The sequence below is a fragment of the Mauremys reevesii genome, linkage group 1 (assembly GCF_016161935.1).
Source record: "Mauremys reevesii isolate NIE-2019 linkage group 1, ASM1616193v1, whole genome shotgun sequence".
In the NCBI taxonomy this organism is placed as follows: domain Eukaryota; kingdom Metazoa; phylum Chordata; order Testudines; family Geoemydidae; genus Mauremys; species Mauremys reevesii.
In genome coordinates this window covers 144,049,033-144,073,268 of record NC_052623.1, presented here as the reverse complement: position 1 = coordinate 144,073,268, position 24,236 = coordinate 144,049,033, and the positions used below count along the sequence as shown (strand labels likewise).

At 41.9% G+C, this 24,236-nt stretch overlaps 1 protein-coding gene across 5 annotated transcripts in view; it reads right to left on the bottom strand.

Annotated features, from left to right (window-relative positions):
• Positions 1 to 24,236, bottom strand: part of CNKSR2 (connector enhancer of kinase suppressor of Ras 2) — a 368,883-nt gene that overhangs the window by 246,400 nt on the left and 98,247 nt on the right. For all 5 annotated transcript variants that reach the window (XM_039540992.1, XM_039540999.1, XM_039540984.1 and 2 more), the window contains exon 4: positions 22,936 to 23,023. In XM_039540992.1, the coding sequence (XP_039396926.1) occupies positions 22,936 to 23,023 (88 nt within the window). The remainder of the gene's footprint in view (positions 1 to 22,935; positions 23,024 to 24,236) is intronic.

Below are 24,236 nucleotides of genomic sequence, written 5' to 3'. Positions count from 1 at the left end.
TAGAAATCTAGAAAAAATAAGGTAAGGAACAAACATGCATTAGGAGGGAGGCGAACTGTATGATGGTTAGGTATTCTACATCACACCTTCTCTAGCCTCCCCCCCACACACAAAGTACATATAACTTTTAAAAATCCACATAATATATATTCATATTTTTAAAAGTTAAATGTACTCGGAGGGGTGGGGAAGAGACACAGGACATTTAATTTATTTAAAATCAACATTTAATATTAAGGAAACACTTTCAAGTAAATGGCAGGTAAAATTTGATTCACAAAAAGTGTTATAATCTGGCAGAAAATATATAGTAAAATTGGTATTTCCCATAGGACAAAGGTCACAATCAAAAGGATGAGGTTTTGCTTTTTTGTTTGTTTGTTTTGTTTTTAGAGGGTTTTTTTACATAAATTTTAAGAGATCATGCCATACCATGAACAACTTCTTAAAAAAATATACACATTCCAAATGAAATGGACAGTGCCTATTTAAAGTTAAAATAGCTTAAAGATGACATTTAATCTTTGAATTTCCTTGCTTTTCCTGGTTTTTCCTCTGTTACAGTTTAATAGTGACCTTCTTATATAGTTTATTTGTACCTTTCTTTATAATTTCTTAACACATCAAAGGACAACATACGAATAAGAAAACTCATCACTCATAGGACCACACAGTATGAAAGTTAATAGGGCAGTTTATTGGAGTTGTTAAAGTTTATCACATTTTTAAAAGATTTTCAGATATTAAATATAGCTATGGCCAATGGGTAGTAATGGCTATACATCTGGTGCTCCAGTGCACACTATAGCAGTAAATTTACCATGGTTTTGTTTAACTCCCAGTGGTGTCAGGATTGACCATTGAGTGGCATATATGGTTAATAAAGAAGAGTCCGGGCAACAGGGGAACTCTTTTTGCATCTGGACCTCTCAAGTACCATTACTGAGCACAGCACGCACCAACAAAGACTTAGTTTGGTGCTTGGTGTCACAGTTTCAGGATAAGTGCATCCCAGGAGTGTCCGGTCAGGTCTCCAGCCATCACCTGTCTCTGGGAGGGGACCTTGCCCCGATCCCTTCTGACCAGGGGTTTTAAGGCAACACAGCTTCCTGCATGACACTGTAATATCACCAGCAAGCCAAACTGCCTTAAGGCCAGCCCTTGTGATTGCTATCTCTCCAAGGGCTATGAACAGTGTATTGCCAGCACTTACAAGTTACCACAAAGCTCCTTCTAAGCAAGCACCTTTATTCTTGAGGTAAAAACATTGTAGAAATATTATAATGAAAACAAATGATTTAATCACAGTAAATATAACAAGAGTCACCAATCACTCTTATGGTGCCCTAGTAGGCAAAAGTCTTTCCAAATCTTCCACCAGGGCAGGGTCCCCGCTAATGGCACAATAAAACACCCACCCCCATGGGGTCCCCTGGGTAAGCACCAGTATTGTATATTGCTAATGCTTTTATATGCATTGGAAAGTATCTTGGGAAGGGTTGAAGGTGAGAGTGTGGAGTGGAAGATTCCTTTGCAGGTTACAAGAGGCCGAAGGGGGAGGAAGGGAGAAAGGAACGGGTTAACTCGAGGATCCAGCTAGGCTCGAAGATAAGGAACAAAACTGCAGCCCAAGGCCAGCACACACAAACAAGCTCTCTGCTGCCAAACATCCAGAAGGCTGTGTCTCCACCACGGCCAACCGTGAGAAAGGAGAACTGAGACAGATGGAACTGAAGGGGTGCAAAACTTCTAAGACTGCAAAGATCAGTGAGTTGAAAAACAGTCTTGCGACCCTGAGACTGGTGTGTTTTGGGGAAATTAAGGGAGCCGCGGAAGGCCGGTTTGGACTAGTACCAAGAGCATGGGGGACAAGGGTCCCTGGACGAAAATTCCCCCGGGAAGAACCCAGGGCTTAAAAGTAACTAGCTGCGGAGCCACTCCAGCTCCGACCAGTGTGGCTGGCCCCGGGGCCACTCCAGCAGCAGCCAGTGTGGCTAGCTGCAGGGCTGCCCGAGCAGCTGGCCCCAGAGCCCTGGGGTCAGCCACACTGGCCGCTGCAGAAGTCAGAGGTCACGCAATCCATGACTTCCTCTGTGACAGACATGGAGCCTTACCCATATGTAAACCATTCAGAAATTTAATACAATATGGTCTCCAAAGCTACTGAATGAGATTGCAATATCTGTCACAACTGGGACTACTAACCCTGCAGAATTAGGCAAATGAGGTAATCCTCTTTTCTGCCAATAGGAAATGGATTAGGGGCATGACAAGGTTAGGAGTTTCCTTCTGCCGTAGTGCAAAAAGCCTTTGAATAGAGCAGGCCTGGAATAAATTCCTTCAAGATTCATAAACACTAAAATGTTTTTTTAAAAAGTCATGGCTTTGGATGAAAAGGAATTAGGCCTTGGACAGTTTGGCAGTTCTAAATTTGAACATCAAAGTGAGGGAGAAGATGAAGCTGGTGAATTCGAAGAGCAGATACTGCTTCCACCCTTTCCACTGCAGTTGTCCTTAAGGGATGAGGGTGAATTTTTATTTTATTATCTTAACTTTTAATGAATTTACCATTACTTAGTAAAATCTAATGCCTATGTCACTCCTCCTACCACGTATGCTGAATATTTAAATTATTTAGTCACTGACAAAGATTAAAATGATGTATGATACAAGTAGACTTCACAGACTCTGTACCTTCCTGATTCTCTTCCTATCTCTTTAACTATTCCCTAAGGGTCTCCCATACTGGCTTGTCCTTCTCCATCTCATTTTGTCAGTGTCCCAAAGAGCTCAGCTTTCAACTCTCTCCTCTTCTACATCTACCCCCTGTTGTTGGGCAGCATCTTAAGTTCATGATGCTTTAATTGCCATCTCCGTGCTGATGATTCACAGATCTCTCCCCCCTTCTGTTCAGATTTCACAGCTTTGAATCTCCTCCTGGATATCTGTCACCAACTCTAACACTACATGACTAAAAAATGAACTAATGTTTCCTCCAAAATCCTCCCCCCTCCCTTCTTTCTCCATCCCTGTCAACAACTCCACCACCTTCTGTCCCACAGGCTCAGAACCTGGGTGCCGTTTCAACTCTGCTTCCTATTCCACACACATTCTGTTGATTCCCTCCCTGCAGCATTTCAGAAATCTTCTCAGTCCACACTTTCACTTTCTGGTGTCTCAATGGCTGTAACTATCTCCTCTCTAACCTCCTTGGCCCTCATCTTGTCCCCTGCCCCAATCCACTCTATCCAGAACTCAGATGTGTAAAGCTTATCCATCTTATCTACCACTAATAGAATCAGGAACATCATATCTAAGCATATTTGGGTGAGAGAAGTGAATATATCATATATATCCAGTTAGGGAAGATAAAGAAAATATTCTTTGGAAAAGAGGCACGTGAGGGGAAATATAATGTAAGTTATTAAAAAAATCTATTTTATAAAAGTAATTGCCTATAACACTTGTAACAACTAAAATGTTTAAAAACCATAGTGCTTTTTTTCCTGAATATTTTGTGAAACTGTAATTTTCTCTAAGGTCTTCTATCCTTAAATATAATGCAAACTAAAAGTAATCACTACCCAGGTAGTTGAACACAAAGAGAATTGCCTTAACGTTATTTATTTTAACAATTTATATACAGTGGCACCTATCACCATGGCAACTAGACATTTCATGCAAAAATTCAACACATAACTTACATAAATCAGCCAGAATGGATAGCATTAGACCAAGCCTCTGTTGTTACAGCTAGAACAAAAGAAATCAATAACCATTTTCTATGATACAATTAATAGAGAGTTACATTATATAAGAGAAAGTTCTTTTCCTCCACCTTTCTAAACTGAATTATTCTTATCCTTTCTGTAAAAATAAAATGCTATCTTATTATCCCTAAATATCTGGTCACATTTTTGCCTGCACTGTACTTATGCTGTTAAGACAGTAAAATACTTTCCTGATGTAATAATTCTAAGATGAGTTGATACACCAAGGGAAGAAATCACGACAATTATTTCAGCACTGACAGGAAGTGCGTGGGTATCTACCTATATATCTCGCTAGCTCTAGCTGCTGACAGAACTCTGAATGCAACTTCAGTTCTAAGGGGATTTCTCCAGCTAAAGGCATTTTCAATCAATAGGTGAAAATCTCCACTAAAATCATTAACAGATGAGATGCTGAAAATTATAGTGTGTCCAAAATGTTCCACACTGACATAATAGTGACTCTTTTTTTAAATCCCCCAAAAGGGCAACCCAACAATACTGGTTTAATAGTTTGATACTTGCAGGTGTCAAACCATAAAATAAAGCTTTTTGTAATGACAAAATTTCATTCCTCTAATGAAAAACTTTCAATTCCACTTTCCATGTTCAAATGCTGAAGATCATTTAGGACCAAATGACTTTCTAGCTGCCTTTTACTCCTATTTTCTTCCCACACTATAAATACAGTAATTGCTCCTGGGTATCAAAATCATTTGTAGCAAAACATATTTTTAGATACATATAATCCTCAGATGCTCGCCTGGCCACAGAGGGAATGAAATTAATTGAATTTCAGCAATACAAAAAAAGTACATAGTATTTCTCACTCAACTATCACCTTAACATTTATACCACGAATTTCAGACAATCTCATTTGAAATGTTTGCCCTAATAAACAAACCTCTGATGTTCACACTGACCATACCAGTTTACTGAGACGGGGCTTGACCCTGCATTTCTTGCACATCTAAAACTCCCATTTCCAAGGGGGTTCACCATGGTAAAGTTGAAGCATCAGTTTTAGGCATGCAAGAAATGCAGGGTCTGAATCTTCATTTCCACAATTAACTCTGATTGTCATTTACTGCATTTATGTGAAAGTTAACATTTTTGCACAGAGTTACCAAGGGAGTAGGTGAAATATCCTTTTTCTGCCTCAATTTAATACAGGAAATAACTGTGGAATCTGGGATACAATGTGCAATAGTTGGTAAATGTTATCTTTAACATAGTTGTTTCCCTTCAGCACTCCAAGCAGAAAGATTCCTTGTTCTCTCACCCATCTCAGACTGATCACAGGACCTGCCTTTTATCTCCTGCTTCTCTTCCCAGCCTTTGCTCAATACTGCCTACACACCCACATTTCATGAGATTGGCTTAGAAATCTCATGGGGGTTTTTTTGTTTGTTTGTTTTTGTTTTTTTTTAATTAAAAAGTACATTTCGGGCTCTTTTATTTGCTTTCTAGTTATTGTCTTTAAGGTGCACGGAGATAATATTTTTTATGTTTTTCTCTCCAACCATGATCGCTAGAAACTTTTTTTTATGTGAAAGCTGACAGGTCACATATTCTGGGAGTTGAGGATCTATATTACTATTGTGTAAGATTTTTAAAAGCACTTCAGTGACTTGGGAAACTAAGGGTAAGTTTTTCAAAGAATCTGTATGATTTAGGAGTCTAAGTCCCATATTAAAGAGTGACAGTCTTCAGAGCCTATGTCTCACTGAGTGTCAGTGAAACTTTAGATAGTTTTCAAATACTGGATCATTGGTGGGTAAACTATGAATGTCTTCAGACTTGGGTTCTGGACTGCCCAAATCATTTTTCAAAGTTGGACTTAGGCATACCAGAGCCCACGTCTCATGACATTAATAAATACAGTATTAGAAAAGCAACCAAAAATGGATAAAAATTATGATCACATTTACAAAATATATACATAAACACCTTATAAATTCACTGAAGCCCAGGCTCAGACTGCAACTTATCCAAACTAAACTATGTCCCTTGAGGTTTGCAATTTAGAAAATTGTGTTATACACAAATAAACTACTCTAATTTCAACAAGGTCATTCCTACCCATGATTATCTCTACTCTTAGAGAATAATATGAAACTGCTGTAGTATCACTTTTCCTAAACGGAATCAGGTTTTAAATTTCCAGTGTTCCTTTCACCTACATTTCACCTTATCATTAGCCATCACATATTCTTTGAATTCTAAATGGGAAGAAAATGTCAGCCAGGGATAATGTGTACCCTGGAACAATTCTAATTATGAGCACTTTTTTGAAATTTAAACAATGTAGATCCTAGGCAGTAAAGGTTGTAAAATATTATACACTATAATCCTCTGTTTCCAGTCATTTACAGCATTCCAAAACCTTCATTTGGGCTGTTTACTATATTTAGTTTGTGCTTGGAGGGCTGGGTAAACGTTTTTGAAACTTTCAACCAAACCTTCCACCAAATATATAGAGAGAGGTTGTGAATGTGTGGATTTCCCTGTCCACTCTCAATTTTTTATATAAAGTACTTTGTTTTCAAGATGGATTTGCCTGCAAATATCTGATGATGGGTTTGAGAGCTTAAGTGTACACTTTGCAAAATGGTGTTATCCACTAAAAAGCTACTGGTTCATATTCCTCAAACTTGACCTGTTTTGTAGATCTCACTGATACTGGAAATGTAAAGCCTCTTTTAAAAGACACCAATTAGTAGTTTTAATGGTGTGAATATTTAAAAACTGATCATTAGTTAAGAATAGCTGACACAGACAACTATCTAGCTGAGCTGAGCTTACAGCCTACAGTTTTAGAGTTATATTTGGCAAGTTCTTACCAATTAGTACTTTAAAAAATGGAAATGAGGCATCCTCAGTGGAAAAGATTTTAAATAAGAAGCACAAAAATATTATTTTAACAGATTTATTTTTACATTTATATGTATTTTAAGTTTCCTCAGTACAAAAAATAAATAGGACAATTTTGTATATCTCATGTAAAAGTAATACTGAACTATTTCGGAAGTGGTATGCAATCATATTTATTATTTGTCTAAATTATAGATCATTGCCCCACTATGTTAGTTGCTGTGCATAAGAGGCTGCCCCTGCCTCAAAGATCATACAATAAACCAAAAGCGGGAGAAAGGAAGTAGAATTATCTACATTCTACAGATGGGAATCTGTGCCACAGAGAAATTAAAAGATTTGACCAAGGTCATACAAATAGTCTGACAGAGCTCGGGACTAGGGGCAGATCTCCCAAGCCCCGGTCAACCACAACACCATCCTGGCCTTCCATGACCCCTGTTCAGTAAGATACTTAAGCACATGTGTAACTTTAAGCACAAGTATCCTATTAAAGCTTTCGGTGGGACCATTCATGTGTCTAAAGTTATGTATGTGCTCAAGGATCTTGCTAAATTGGGTCCCACATTATCAAAGTTTATTTTAATGTATAAGCACAAGAGGGCAGGGTTAAGGTTGTGAGTCAAACCGTAGCTTTTGCTAAGCTAAAATCACACAGAATAATTAAATTAAGGTGAAAAGAGTCTCTTTTGGAGAATAGCATCACACACTAAAAATAGGAATAAGGCATAAGGTATGTTTCCAGTAAATACTTTATTTTAAAGGGGCTGATTACTTTGAAGACAATGAACATAAAATGAGTCTTCTTGGATATTCCCAATGTTTTCAGGATTTGAATCCTGAGGAAGAAGATATTCCAAACTTTTTATTGAAAATATCTACTAGATACTCCAGGAATGTTGAGAATGATAATGATAGAAGAGTTGCCTATAGATGGCATAGAAAGGCAATAAATCTTCAACTCCTTCCAGTACCATCCTAGCCATTTGTACTACTTTACACTCAGGAACCTGCTTGTTTACATGCAACAAAGGCTATGGATGACCTGAACCTATAGGGTGAAATTCCAGCCCTACTGAAATCAATGGAAAATCTCTCATTAACTTCAACAGTAGAAGGATTTCACCCTTATCATGATAGTGCCTAAATGCCAACTGAGAGGTACTCTGCAATCCTCTGCCAAAGGCTCCTTGGGAGGGCTGCCTTGTTTCTTCTCCCATGGTAGGAAACTTTGCTGCGCCAATCGGCATTTACTTCTGCAGACACCAAAGCAGCGCACAGACAAGCAGTATACGGATCTGGTCTGCAGGCATATGCATGCAGGGGCTGCACCCTTGCATCCTCAGTTACCCTCAGGATTGAGATATCAGCTTCCATTCCCTCCGCCCCTGTCTGTGGAAAACAGTGCCAGTATTCGGAATAGGGTCCCTAGGTGCTTGTGTTCCCCTCTGAAACACCCAACGCTTTGTCCCCTCTCCTCCCCACTCCCTGGCCAAACTCACCATGGTTAGGGCTCTTGCCAGGCCATTTGCCTGCCAAGGGAAAGTGGTGTATGTAACTTATATGACTCAAGGCTGTTAGAGTGCACTCAATAGTTCTTCTGTCTATTGTTTCTTTAGATTCTGCAGATGTGCCCTTGAGGGTCTCCTCCTGCGCACCAGCTGAGCAGCTCAGTCTGATAAGCAATTCCCTCATGAGGAGTAAAAAAGACATTTTCAGGGAGTTGCTGCAATCGTATGATGCTGCTGGTTGTCTCTCTCCAGGCTCTGTGCTCACTATCTATGAAAAACTGAGAGTGGAGAGCCAGGAGAGGAAACAGGGACAGGAGCAGATGATACAGCTGCTTGAGGACCAAACAGATATGCTAAGGTCCCTGACTGTGCTGCAGGTGGAACACATCTGTGCTCACCTCCTCCTGCAGCCCATACAAAACTGCCTTTCTTGCCTTCCTCAAACTCCCCACACATTCCTTGCATGTTCCCGGGCTATTGCAGTACCCCATGCACTCCATCCCAAGGGATGTGTTTCACAATGACAGCGGGACAGACACCCAGCTGTGAGAGCCTCATTTCAAAAAGTGCTCTTCATTATCTTGTCCCTTGTAAGAAATTGAAATGTTTGCATAGCTGTAGAATAAAAATGTACTTATAAAAATGAATTTTTATTTGTCTCCTATACACAATGGTTTCTACTGAAATTCATAGACAGTGGTAATCAGTGGATTTCCAGAGTAAAATTAATGCACTCACAGCAATCATTACAAGGGTCATATTAAGATGCAAGAAAGCAATGCCTGGCTCAATGCATTACAGAAAGACATCACTGGGGTTCACTGTCAAAATGCTCATTCAAAGCGTCCCTGATTCAAATACCCCCCATTGAGCCCCTCTAGCAGCCCCGTAACTGGCTGCTCAAAAGCAGCTGCCAGCTGATCCACCTCAACCTTTCACCCCTGGGGAAACCTTTCCCTCTTAGCTTCAAAAATGTTATGCAGAGCACAACAGGCTGCTATGGACCACAGGAATATTTGCCAAAAAGGCAGCGCCAGCGACCCTTTACTCTGCCAAAGTCACATTCAACAGTTATTCTACACTTGCTGACCCTGTCATTGAAGCACTCCTTGCTGCAGTCAAGGTTGCTGGTGTAAGGCTTCATGAGCTATGGGAGCATGGGGTAGGGCTGGGTCTCCCAGGATCACAAGTGGCCTTTCCACGTCCCCAATTGGAATCTTCTGATCTGGAAAAAAAGTCCCTGCTTGCAGCTTTCTATACAGCCCAGTGTTCCTGAAGAGGCATGTGTTATGCACTTTCCCTGACCACCCCACATTGATGTCGATGAATCGACCCAGATGATCCACCAGCACTTGCAAGACCATAGAAAAGTAGCCTTTTCTGTTGATATACTCGCATTTGTCTAGGGCCAAAATGGGGATATGTATGCCATCTATCACCCCACCGCAGTTAGGGAATCTCATTGCCTCAAAACCATCTGCTATTTCCCGCACATTGCCCAGAACCACAGCCCTTCATAGCAGGAAGCGATTACTGGCCCTGCACGCTTGCATCACTGCAACCCCCATGTCGGACTTCCTCACTCCAGACTGATTCACGACTGACCAGAAGCTGTCTTATGTTGCCAGCTTCCACACAGCAATTGCCACTCGAATCTTCACAGTTAGGGCAGCTCTCATTTTGGTGTCCTTGTGCCAGAAGGTAGGGGGTGAGCTCCACACACTGTTCCAGGAAGGTGGCTTTGCACATCTAAAAGTTCTGCAGCCACTGCTCGTCATCCTGCAATCATCAATGCAATCCCACTGTTTCCTGAGCCCAGTACTGACGGTCTTACTGTGTTTAGCTGCTCTGTAAATGCCAAAAGCAATCTTGAATTGTTTCTTTTCATTGCACACAGCAGGGCAGACACCTCGTTATCATTATCAGATTTGCAGCTCATGAAATACTGCAGGATGAGCCACTTTGTGTTCATAATGCTCATCACAAGACTGGATAGCAGTGCAGGAGCCGTGCTTTCAGACAGAGATGGAGGGCGCACAGTTTACAGGGTCTGCTGAAAAGTGGCACGGAAGCCATAGAATGATGGGACAGAGAAAAATGCATCATTGAATGCTGAGCACACCCCCTAGGAGGCACTGCAACCCCTTCCCAGAGTACCCAGCAGCAGTGGCAGTGAATTGCACAGTGGGATAACCACCCATGGTGCTCTGCTCTCTCCATCGATGGAAGAGCACCAACAGTGGACACACTCTGCTGTCACAAGGAGCGTCATGTGGACGTGCAAAAGAGGTTTAATTACAGCTATAGATGATCATCAACGTAACGTAAGTAGACTTAGCTTTGTAGTATAGACATAGCCTAAGAGACAGTCCCTGCCATGAAGCATTTACAGCCTAAGTAGACAAGACAGATAAAGATTAGAGGAAAGGGACAGAATATAAAAGCAGAGTAAGCAATGCGAAAGAGGCAAACATTATGCTAGCCACACAATTTTTGTTTTTTAAATATTTTCAGAAGGGTTATACTAGGAAGGGATTGGTTAGATGGAAAAACAAAGGGCTGTGGTGGGGCAAATAGCCAATCAGCATAGAGGACAGAATATTAGCAATGACAACAGCAGAAAGCAATCTGATAACATCAATGTCTGTCAGTCCATGCTTCAAACGTTTTTTGGAGCTGCTTTGCTGACTTCATTTTGAGGCTGACACCTCCACTCAGTTTCTTTCCCAAAGCCCACATGGCCCAGCGGAGAGGTAGGGAACAGCACATGGGTCATTCTGCCCCAGAGATGGTCTCCTCTGCATAATTCTGGATAAAAGGAGTAGTGAGCAGAGTGACCCTCCCACCCCAGGACAGCAGTTCCTGCTTGAACTTCTTCAAACTGCTTGATCTGCATCAAAACAGAATTGATAAAAAACATGTTCTGATTTTCAAATCAGCTCTAATCAGGAATAAGAGGACTAATAACTAACGAATAAGTGAACTAGCAAAGAGGAACAGCTGACAGGGGAGTTTTGCGAGGTAATTTAGAGAAATAGTGGAGAGTGGGGGGCTAGATACACTTCATTAACATTCTTTAAACTTAAGGCAATAAACACCCCCTGATAAAAACAAAACAAACCAATAAAGGAAGGAGCTGCTGGAGTAAAAAGAGAATGCAGGCAGAAGTCCAGCAATAGAGTGGGGGCTATCCAGTTTGCTGCACTGAATGCAGCATGTATGATTACCTGCCTTATGGGCAGGTGGCGTATGTGTGCATTCGATGCAAGGACCTCCTGGCCCTCAGAGACCGTGTACAGGCTTTGGAGGCCAGGGTGGCTGAGCTGGAGGAGCTAAAGGAGACAGAGAGGTACATAGATGAGACTTTCTGGGACACAGTAGAAAGGTCCCACCCCCGGTCTGATGGCCTCTGTGCTGTTGAGGAGGATGAAAGTCTCAGGGAAGGAGAACATCAAACTGGAGCAGAGGGAAACAATCCCATAGTTGGGACTCTCCTTCCAGAAGACGCAATGGTATCCTGTCTCCAGGGAAGGAAACTCCAGTTATCAGGAAGAGACAGGTATTAGTAATGGGAGATTCGATCATTAGAAACAGTTAGCTGGGTTTGCGATGACCAGGAGAACCGCATGGTGACTTGTCTGCCGGGTGCAAAGGTTGCATCTCTCTTGAGACATCTAGACAGGGCTTGAGTGTTATGCTAGAGAGAAGCCAGTGGTCGTGGTACATGTAGGTACCAATGACATAGGGAAGGGCAGGAGAGGGGTCCTGAAGGCCAAATTTAGACCAAGTTCCTGAGCTAAACGGACCTTTGGTCTGACCCAGTATGGCCGGTCTTATGTTTCTTAAGATACCCTCACTGTGTTTTTACGACAGTCCTGCAACAGTTCTAATAAAGTGAAGTCTGACACGTATGAGAACTAGCCTGTAAACACACAGTATTCCCACCACATTCTCTCAGCACATCACACACCTTACTGAAGTGTCCAAAATTATTTTCTTCATAGGCTTTGCTTTTGTGACTACAACAAAACATTACCCTCAGACCAAGCTTAGCTTTTCCTAGGGATTCTCCCTGTCAGAAAGGAAATACTTACCTAGATGAGGAACCCATGATTGAAACAATTTTTAATGAGAAGTTCAAAATTATTATTGTAACAGGTTATTTTATTGGGTTTCTATATACACCGCTACCCCGATATAACACGACCCGATGTAACACGAGTTCGCATGCAAGGCGGTAAAGCTCTGACACGCTGCTCTGAGCAGCATGTTAAGGGTGCCAGGCCAGGCTGGGGCCGAGGGCTTTGATAAGGGGCAGAGGGTCTCAGGGGCAGCCGGGGCTCTCCCCCCAGTGTCTGGGGGGCAGGAGCTGTGGGAGGGCACTTTTTGGGGGCCCCGCAGTCCCAGAGTGGCCTGGAGGATTAGCGGGGAGCCGGGAGCAGCCCGCTCCGCTTCCCTCGCCCCGGCCCCAGCTGTGTTGCTCGGGGGAGGGGGCTTGGAGGAAGGGATCCCGCCGCACTCACCAGCAGCGGTGGAAGCGGAGCAGCCCGGCCCCAGCCCACTCCACTCCACCAGCTCCCAGCCACTCTCCGCTCCCACCCGCAGTGGAGGCCGGGGCCTTTCCCCCCCACCCCACACACACCCTGCAGCAGGAGCAGAGCGCTGCGCTGGGAGGTGGCAGGTGTGGAGCGGTCTGGGCCACATCGCGCCCGCCCCACCGTGAGTGAGTGCGGGGGGGGGGCCTCCCACCCTCCTCAGGGGCAGGGGCACCAGGGGGGGCAGGAAGGCAGCTGGGTGGCAGGAGTGGAGCAGGCTGGGGGGCAGGGTTGCTCCACTTCCCTTCCACTGCTGGCTGGTGGGTGGGGGGGGAGGAGGGAGAATGGAGAGCGGAGAGTCAGGGGACAGAGAGGGGGGATGGGGTGATGGGGGGGGGGGGGGGGGGGGGTGGGGTCTGGGGAAGGAACGGGGGGGGGCAAAGCAAGTTTGATATAACGCGGTCTCACCTATAATACGGTAAGATTTTTTGTCTTCCAAGAACCGCGTTATATCGGGGTAGAGGTGTATGTGTATTTTAAGTTTCCTCTGTACAAAATATTAATAGGATTCTTCTACTGTGCATGTACAAAACATTACAAAAGTTAACACTCTCAGTCCCTAGTTCCTGCTCTCCAGAGAGACATTCCAAGTGGAGATGATAAGATCCCCCAGCAACTATGAGTTAGCAGAAATTATTCTGCATCTTTATTCAGTGCTGTAGCACCTAACAGAATGATTCAGCTCAACAGCCGTAAATGCCCCTATTCAGGGCCATAGATTTTAATGTCCTGCTACATGGCCTGTACAGCAGAACCTCAGAGTTACGAACACCTGTGGAATGGAGGTTGTTCATAACTCTGAAATGTTTGTGACTCTGAACAAAACATTGCTTTCAAAAGTTTATAACTGAACATTAACATAATACAGCTTTGAAACTTTACTATGCAGAAGAAAAATGCTGCTTTTAACCATCTTAATTTAAATGAAACAAGCACAAGTTTCCTTACCCTGTCAAATCTTATTTTTAAACTTCCCTTTATTTTTTTAGTAGTTTACGTTTTACACAGCACTGTCCTGTATTTGCTTTTGTGTGTGTCTCTCTGCTGCTGCCTGATTGTGTACCAAAGGAGATGTGTGGTTGACTGGCCAGCTCGTAACTCTGGTGTTCATAGACTCATAGACTTTAAAGTCAGAAGGGACCATTATGATCATCTAGTCTGACCTCCTGCACAATGCAGGCCACAGAATCTCACCCACCCACTCCTGTAACCTATGTCTGAGTTACTGAAGTCCTCAAATTGTGGTTTGAAGACCTCAAGCTGCAGAGAATCCTCCAGCAAGTGACCCGTGCCCCATGCTGCAGAGGAAGGCGAAAAACCTCCAGGGCCTCTGCCAATCTGCCCTGGAGGAAAATTCCTTCCTGACCCCAAATATGGTGATCAGTTAAACCCTGAACATGTGGGCAAGACTCACCAGCCAGCACCCATGAAAGAATTCTCTGTAGTAACTCAGATCCCACCCCATCTAACATCCCATCACAGACCATGACTCTGAGGTTCTACTATATCTATTAATACTGTATCCTGCTTAACTCTGTCAGAAAATGTAGCTTTGCTCACCTCATTTAAGAGCAGAAAGGAGGCTTCAGCTTCTGTGGCAAACAAGAACCCTAAGAGTGAGATGGATGTAGAAACTGGTGCACTGGCCAATTCAGACTATAATCAACTTCTAGAATCCTCTTTATAGGGATGTTTTTCTTACTGACTGAACCAATTGCAATTCCATGTTTAGTATATTAAAGGGGTTGCTATTATTGATACTTTGTATTGCATTAGCACTTAGAGGCTCCAGTCCTGAATGCAGCTATACGCACACACAGGAAGACACAGTACCTAAACCTCAAAAACCTTACAATTTAATATCACACAAGGATGTTTTTATTTTGTTTTCACAGACATGGAGAAGGCCCCATAAAACATGCCTTTCCCCATCTAACAAATAATAATTAGGGTGGTTTCCTTCTTTAAAGAGTCCCAGGTATCAAAGGGCTTAGTTTTTATGCTCAGAAATTAGATAAAAGAGAGTGGAAACTCTGATTATTATTTTCTGTTCTCCATTGGTTAACCTGTTATTGTCAGGAATGCATAGCCATAAATGGATTACACTTTAAAGGCACAGTGATAGACTACTGCAAGGATGAGACTGTAAGCATTATAGAGTCTTGAAGGAGTCCCAGATTAGGTTAAAATCATATCTAACCGTGCTGAATTCTAATTACCCCTAATACTGTGCTTGGAATTACCGTATTTTCCGCACTATAAGGCGCACCTAAGAGCCTTAAATTTTCTCAAAAATTGGTTATAATCTATGTGTGCACTGAGTTCCAAAATCTGTAAAAATGTTGTTGTGCGACTTTGGTAGCGCTTTGCTTGATTGACTGTCGGACCATTTTTCGCTGACACAAACTACATACGCTGGCAGCAATAAACCAATCAGAGAACATTGGTATACTACCGGTATGCTGCAAAACAACATTTGTTTTGTCTAAGGACCCCCGAAAATGGCACCAGTGAAGAGACATGCTTACGAGGCACAATTCAAACTACAGGCTATCAGTTACGCGGTTGTAAATGGGAATAGAGCAGCTGCGAAAGAATTCAACATCAATGAATCTATGGTTCGGAAGTGGAGGAAGCAAGAAAATGAACTGCGTTACCTTTTTTTGTAGACCGTATGTTTTAGCATGCGCTTTATAATACGGTGCGCCTTATGTATGGGTTAAGTACAGAAATAGATCCCGTAATTGAGACTGCGCCTTATAATCCGGTGCGCCTTATAGTGCGGAAAATACGGTACTTCTTTTAAACTATACAGTCACATGTCATGTTTTATTTCTCCTGTCTTTACTCCCACTGTCTAATTACTTCTAACTGAACTTCTGAAGAATATGATTCAGGAGTTAAAAAAAATTAACTTCATATCCTTGTAAAAATATATTATGAGATCAATCCTGAACCCAGTGAAATCAATATGGGTTTTGTAATGATTTCAGCAGGAGCAGGATCAAGGCTTTCAGAGTTAAGGGTGAATAGGAGTAAGTATAACCTAATTTTAAATTGTCTCACAATATACCTTTAGACTGATTATCATAGTTCTCTCTCTTATTACTGGCCTAACAATAAAGTTAAACTTTCTCCAGTGTTTTTTTAAAGAGTGCCTCCAGTAGAGCTGTGCTAGCCTGCTTATAAAATAATATTAGCATTGCAACCATTTGTTCACAAGGAAATATAAATATTACAGCCTCCTCTCCTGGAAGCATGGAAAAAAGTAAAGTTAGAGAAACACCCAAGGCCAATGGACATGCTTTATCAGAAATGGTGCAGCGAGAAAAATTGTTGCATCATGTCCTTTTGACCCTGCTTTGTAGTGAACACAGTCAAAGCTTCCGCAATGCAGCTGCAAAGTGATCATCTATTTTCGTAAGAAGATTACTTAAATCTCCTAGGGCCTACTTCTGGCACCTCATCTAAATGGAACTTTACTTCACAAACTGCATCACTGATCTCAACTGCATAACTTGTGGAGTAAGATCCTTCTCTACATATGGGTGGCAGGACTGGGTCCTTAACAACTTCAAGATACAAAGCATATATAGCCCTGTAATGGAAGTGGCAGAAAAGGATGTCTGAACTGCCACTATTTGCAATGCCTCTGGAATCTAAGGGTTTTCTCTAGGTCTGAGATATTTTTATAAAGATAGCCCTTGAAGTCGCCAGAGTTAATAAAAGAGTATCAGTAAAATTGACTTGCATTACAGCTCAGAAATCAGCTACTAGTAAGGACTTGTTTCAACTATCCCAGAGTTCCCAAGATGAAAGTTGGAAGATAAAACTACTACTTTATAAAACCCCAAAGTTCCAGAACAAAAAAAAATTAGGACAAATAGTACAAGAGCTGTTTAGTGTGAACGCAGTCTTCTTCAGGTTACAATAATAGCCTGCAATGCTCTGAGGAAACTATTTGTCAATGGCAGATATCCATTTCTGCAGCAGACAAATACAGAACAATTACTTGGCTCCAGCTGGCTTGTAACAAAAATAGCAAATGAACTAGTTAATATAATGTTTAACATATACTATATCACATTATATATAAAGCTACATTTATGTCACAGAGGTCATGGAAGTCATGGAATCCGTGACTTCCAGAGACCTCCATGACATTCTCTGCTTCAGCCCCAGGGGCTGTGGGACTCTGGAGATGGCAGCCAGTGGGGCCCTGGCAGGGTTCCAGTGACAGGTGACAGCGGGCCCCCTGCAAGGATCCAGCAACAAGTGACAGACTCCTGAGGGGGCCCACCTCAGGGTTCCAGTGACACGCTACAGCCTTGCACAGGGGGAGGGAGACGCCTCGGGTGAGTGGCTGGGGATGTCCCATTTTCTCTTTGGGAAATATGGTCACCCTGCAGCTTCCACCTGCCGTGAGTGCAACCTCCCCACCCCCTGCAGCTTCCAGCTGCTGCGGGCAGAGGGGGAACCCCACAGCTCCCAGCCACCATGTTGGGGGTGAGGGGAAACTATGGGGCTGCAGCAGCAAAAGTCACAAACAGATCACAGCTTCCGTGAATTTTTGTTTATTGCCCGTGACAGGTCCGTGACTTTTACTAAAAATAACCATGACAAAATCTTACCCTTAATTATATACAATGGCTTGTCTTAAGAATTCTGTATTATAGCTCACACATAAGTAGGATGAATTTTCCTAGATTCCATACTTCCAAAACTCTGCCAATTTCTTCTTCATTGTCCAGTCTGTACTGATAACAGAAAAATGTAATCCTCTTTATGCCAAACATTGCCCCAACAATTAACCTCAAACCAGCAAAATTATTTAAACATGCCAGCTTAATTTTACCCACTTTAGCTAGAGAACAATGTTTTTGTTAATAATTCTGAGGACTTTTCAGCTGTAAGCGAGTGATACAAAAATTGGGTATGAATCCTCATAGGCCTCATCCACTGCATGCTGAAGCTCAAGGTGCTATTTTTGAACTGTATATGAAATAGCTGACCAACAACAATTTACAAGAGCCAAAGACAGAACTTAAGCAAATGCACACTTTACGTGTAGGCATTTAAAAATGCCACTAGTCTTTTTAAAAAGCCTCTTGATAGCTAAATTCAGGTATAGGACTTTTGTAAACTCACAAAGAAGTATTTTAAATGCAAAAGAAAAGGGAATCAGAGATTAAAAAGCTGATGCAACATTTAAACATTCAGTTTGTAGCCCAAAACAGTAGTACACTGGGGAATTTAACTATATTCAATTTGGAATAATCAAATACTGTTTACAATTCTGTCATCCATATTCAAGAAAAATGAATTTAAACTGAAACAGGTGCAGAGAAGAGCTACTCGGAAGATCAGAGGAATGGAGGGCCTATTTTACAATAGGAGATTGGAAGCACTTGGACTGTTTAGTCTAGCAAAAAGAAGCCTGTGAAGGGATACGATTGTTCTCCATACAGTAGGAGGGTAAACACTAGGGAGAGTGAAGAGCTGTTTAAGCTAAAGGACAATGTTGGCACAAGAACAAAGGGGATATAAGCTGGCCGTAAACAAATTCAGACTGGAAAGTAGAAGGTTTCTAACCATCAGAGGGAAGAGGTTCTGGAACAGCTGCCCAACAGGAACTGTAGGGGCAAACAATTTAGTTAGTTTTGAGAGAGCGCGCTAGACAAATTTGTGAGTGCAACTGTATGATGGAGTTACTTGTGATGGTGGTAGGCAGGGCTCAACAGCCTTGGGGCTCACTTCTGGTTTATGTCTTATGATCTTAAAGCTCATGCTTCAGGGTTTCATCTGGCCACCAGCATGGGTCAGGAAGAGATTCTCCCCACCCCCTCCAGTGTATTCTGGGATTTTTTAAATCTCCTTCCTCTGAAGCATGATTGATGGCCAAGGCTGGAGATGGGACACTGGGCTCTGAAGTGGCATCAACCATTCTCTCTCTCAGATGCTTGTCTGGCTGGTTCTTCCTCACATGCTGAGGGTCCAACTGATTGCCATACATGGGGTCAGGCAGGAATTTTCCCCAAGGTCAGATTAGCAGAGACTTCGGGGTTTTTTCACCTTCCTCAGCAGCATGTGGATGCAGCTCACCTGCCAGGATTATCTGGGCATATCTCACTTCATCATTTCTCTGCCATTGAGGGGGCCTTAAGCACTGGTGCACCTCGATCCTTCCTATTCTCTGCCTGTAGCACATAATAGTCTAGTCTCCTGGGGCTCTCATTTACTTTGGTCTAATTGCCATTGTTGGGTTTAATGTGAGGGTACTAGGTAGTGCTGGTGGCCTGTGATCTACAGGAGGTCAGACTAGATGATCTAGTAGTCTCTTCTGGCCTTAAACTCTACGATCATATGAAACAAAAGATCAGTGAATAGATACTAAATTACTGGGATGGAACATATCTGCTGTAAATAAAAATCAGAACAGATGAGTTTGGGATCAGCAATGGAATTTATCATTGCCCCTGTCCTGACTAAAGTCCCAACACAGCTTCAGCACATTAAGTGCCGTGCTGCAGTGCTTTCTTGATTGGGGCCTAATGTTATCTTTGGGGAGGATGATTCTTCTCTTTTCTAGAGGCAAGTGAATAAAATTTGCTGTTACTCTTGTAAGTGAATAACTCTCAAACCTCCCCAGTTTCGAAGGTTGAGTGTACTTTCCAAAAAATGAAAGGAGCTAGCAGTAATGAGCAGGGGGATGAATTTGTGAGGAAATGAACTATGAGAAATGGACAATTACTGGAAAGAACTACGCTGATTGATAAGTTACAAGTTCCCCAGTTTGTAAAAAAAAAAAAAAATAGACCTGTGCAAAGGAATAGGAGACATTTCCAGTCACATTAAGTGATAGACAATGACGTTCATCAAGGGTGTCAATAGATGGACTGCAGGCCAAATTCGGACCGACAGACACTTTTGAACAGACCCTGAAAACTTTTTATTTACTTATTGTTATCATTAATTATTATTATTATTATTTTCTCTGGAGTCTGGACCTTGACTATACCTTGTCCAAAAAATATGGACCTTGACAAAAATATAATTGACTACTCCTGACCTACAGCCATGACTACAGATAGTGACAGGTGCAACTTTGGCAAGAGATGCCCACACAGTCATCCTCTGGGGTTATGCCCTTTTCCCAAAGCACAAGGAGGGCTCCAATAAGCTTTGTAGGACAAACACATACTTTAAACCACAAACAAACCAACTAGAGCACTTAGCTCTTCTCTTAGCCAAATGAAATGCAAACTAAATTAAACTATGGAATTGTAAAATGACTGACTTTAAAAAAAAAGTAGAAAGAATTTATTATACAACCAAGGCAAGACATATTATCTTTGTATTTTGTGCAACCAATAAGTCAAACTAAGCTGTGCAAAAGGTTTATAGCAAAAGAATAAAGCCATTCAAATGGCTGGTTTTCACAATGGGGAAATCTCACAAAAGTTCTGTGCCCTGAGCCAGCAAATTGGCTGGCCCACCTCCCTCCCACCATGCCTCAACACTCCATTTCTTGACAGCTGCCCTCTTCCTTCATTTTTGGCGAGCCACCAGACAGGGGCACTCCCCCTGCCTCAGTGCCTTCTGGTTGGTAAGGAAAGCTGTCTGACCTCCCTCTCCCCCACCAGCCCATATGGACATGAGAGGAAAGCCAACCACCTTCTACTCCAGGCAGCCCTGTGTTACTTTGAGTAAGTAGAGTCCAGTAAGGTTCGGCACAGTAGTTAGGTATTCTCTGGCAATAGGAAATGAAGCCCATAGTTTCTATATGAGTCAGCAGTGTGCCTTTGTTGCCAAGAAGGCTAATGATATATTAGTAGGAGCACTGCCAGCAGATCGAGGGAAGTGATTATTCCCCTCTATTCGGTACTGGTGAGGCCACATCTGGAGTATTGCATCCAGTTTTGGGCCCCCTACTACAGAAAGGGTGTGGACGAATTGGAGATAGTGCAGTGGAGGGCAACGAAAATAATCAGGGGGCACATGACTTACGGGGGCAGACTGAGGGAACTGGGCTTATTTAGTCTGAGGAAGAGAAGAGTGAGGGGGGATTTGATAGCAGCCTTCAACTACCTGAAGGAGAGTTCCAAAGAGAATGGATCTAGACTGTTTTCAGTGGTGGCAGATGACAGAACAAGGAGCAACGGGCTCAAGTTGCAGTGGGGGAGGTCTAGGTTGGATATTAGGGAACACTATTTCACTAGAAGGGTGGTGAACCACTGGAATGGGTTACCTAGGAGATGGTGGACTCTCCATCCTTAGAGGTTTTTAAGGCCCGGCTTGACAAAGCCCTAGCTGGGATGATTTAGTTGGTGCTGGTCCTGGTTTGAGCAGGGGGTTGGACTAGATGACCTCCTGAGGTCCTTTCCAACCCTAATCTTCTATGATTCTAGTCCTGGCCTTAGAGCACAGCCTACTGCAACAGGCAAGTCAGTCTCCCTCTCACTTTTTTTGTGGAAAGCAGTAGGAGAGGGGGGAAAGAGAGAAACCAGGATGCCTCCCAACCTCCACTGAAAAACTGAACATTTTTGGTCAGTGAGAATCTTTTGAGGCTGTTGCCCCCACCAAAAATAGACGATGGGATGGGCAGCCAACTGGTACCCATTAAATATCACCAGGAATAGGCCAAGCCCCGGGAAGCAGTTACCAACGCTCCACCCTGAGAACACTAATAATAAATAGGATCAGTATGTGAGTGAGGAGTTGGTAGAGATGGAGTTATTTGTGGGGAAGGAAGGATGAGAGCTTTGAGTGAGCGCTTGTGGTTTTGAGTTTGTTCAGCTCTACCTTCCAACATGCCTGAAGGTACAACCCTAACCTTCAATAAAACCCTCACACCCAAACTACAGATTTGATTTTGTCAATACACCACTGGCAAGCCGAATTCTGCTTGGTTTGCAGAGGTCTAATAAAAAAGCAAGGGGCACCACAGGTTAATAGAAATGAATAACAACTCACAATGAGTAAAATATCCAGAAGCAAACAAAACCATCCTTTCATTTAAAAATAATCCATTCAAAATACAGAATTTATTATCTAATTCCTCACGCCATCTATCCTCCAGTCAGGAATCATAACTAACAAATAAGCAGTCCTTCAGTTTTGCATTTTTAAGAAACAAAAACATCATTAGATAAATTAGAGTAGACTCTCTGGATAGCCTATAAAATTAATTCACTGTAGAATGGGAATTCACAACTGGCCCCTCAAAAATTAGATAAACTGGGGTATTAACTAAACCTATATAAATCAACAAGATTTAAGCAATTGATTACAGCCACATTAATCATAGGGGCACTGGAAACACCAGGACAGATCTTTCGGCTGTTTGAATCAAAAGTATAAGATAACACTCAGTTGAAGAGAACTACTTTAATTTCTATCATTAATGCATCTAGTGGAGTGTGCGCCAACATTTGTTTGGACTGTAACAAAAGTTGCTTTTCATTTTTACCAGAAGGAGGATAGCCAAGAGTGGGGAAAGGTCTAAACTACAGACACACAATGGTATTACTGTTATATAGAATTTTTCATCAGTAAATCTAAAAGAAATTATGGAAACTGGGGAAGGTCCTAGGTTATATACATCGTCAGAATGCAAGCAATTTTCCCTTCTATTTTGGGAAACTGAAGTCATACCTTTAAGCAAAAGACTAAGTAACTGGTTGTGGCTCTCTTGAAGACAGAATTTAAGAAAATATACAACATTTTAGACACATCAGAAAATATACACTATCTGCAGAAGATTCTAGATATTATGAATTGTGCAAAAAGGAAGGTGACTGCACAAATGCAGAGTAATGCAAAGAGATCTTCTGAACTACTCCATTTAATGAAAAATAAGTGAGAAACTATTACAAGTGAAATACAATATCAAATAAGAATTTTCAACTTGACAACTATATAAACTAAGGAATTCAAAATAAAGCTCAGCATTGCAACACAGGAGAGATGTACATGCATAGCACAGCCCAAATCAAAGTTATGCAGACATTGAAACAGACATTTCTAAAAGGCATTTTACTGAACACAACAGTTTTCCTTTTATGCTGTAACTGGACACAGAAAAATGGGTGACACAAAATGATTTAATTTCATTGCAAAGGGACACTTACCATTAAATAGGGAACAATAAATTAAAATGAGAATAATAAGTGTATAGTCTCATACCTGTTGTACAATTGTTGTTAATTCCAGGCAGAGCTGTATGACATTATTTCTCGTTACTGAGTAATCTGTCACAGCAGCAAAAGGTGATCTAAAAAAAAAAAGAAAAAGAAAAAATGTTCATAGGGGAGGATGATTTTTCCCTGCTTCTGTGCACATAATGCACTTTAAACACAGATTGCTTTAATACTAATTCTTAACAGGACTGAATAATACATCAGAAATATTAGCATTGTATGTACCAGAACATAATTTTAGAAAATGGCTACTTCAACTCTCTTCTTGGCTTTTCAGGATTTTTTAAATCATTCTGAGAGAAGTCCTAATCATAAAGGCATCATCTCCTCAAAACCCTGTAGCTTCTTTCTGAAACTGCCTCCACTTCAACATATGATCCTTAGATATACAGGGGCATGTCTTTTGAGGTAGTCTAAGCACACACTTATTGAGGGGAAAAAAAGCTATTGTTTCTATCTCTTGTACAGCTGGTGCCCAGGTATGAATACAGTAATTAATGCATTTGGCTAATGCACTGAATGTCTTAGGGTCTGAACTAAAGTCCAAGGAAGTCAATAGAAATACTCAAGTATCAGAGGGATAGCCGTGTTAGTCTGGATCTGTAAAAGCAGCAAAGAGTCCTGTGGCACCTTATAGACTAACAGACGTATTGGAGCATGAGCTTTTGTGGGTATTCACCCACGAAAGCGCATGCTTCAATACATCTGTTAGTCTATAAGGTGCCACAGGACTCTCTGTTGCTTTAATAGAAATACTCTTTGTCAAGCCCTTAGTTCTGCTTCTAAAAAGGACAAAACAATCACAATAGGAATAGACTTTCAAAGAAGCAGACGTAAAGGTTAATTTGGAGCGATGATCTTTCAGTCCCAGGGGTTTTGTTATAAGAATTTTAAAATATTACTAAAAATACATTTTCTTAGGACAGCAGTCCTCACCTTTCACTATTGAAGGCCTACATTCAAATACAGACTTGGTCTCAAGTTATTTTAGTCTAGCACTTATGTCTCTTTTCCATTTCAAACAAACGAACATACTATTTGGCAGAACTGGAAGTCTCTGCAGGACAAGTCCAAAATTTTAACAGTAGGAATGTTGCAAATGAGGATTTAGACACATTGGCAGTTTTACATGGTTGGTATCTGTCCACAATCAATGGGAAGGAATGTTCCATGGACTGCCTGGTATGGATGCAAGTATGCTTGCAGTGCTTGTAGGTATGTGGGCCATAGATGCCCCCATTTTGGGTCCATCACCTGACCACTGGCTGGGGATGGGTGAACAATCTA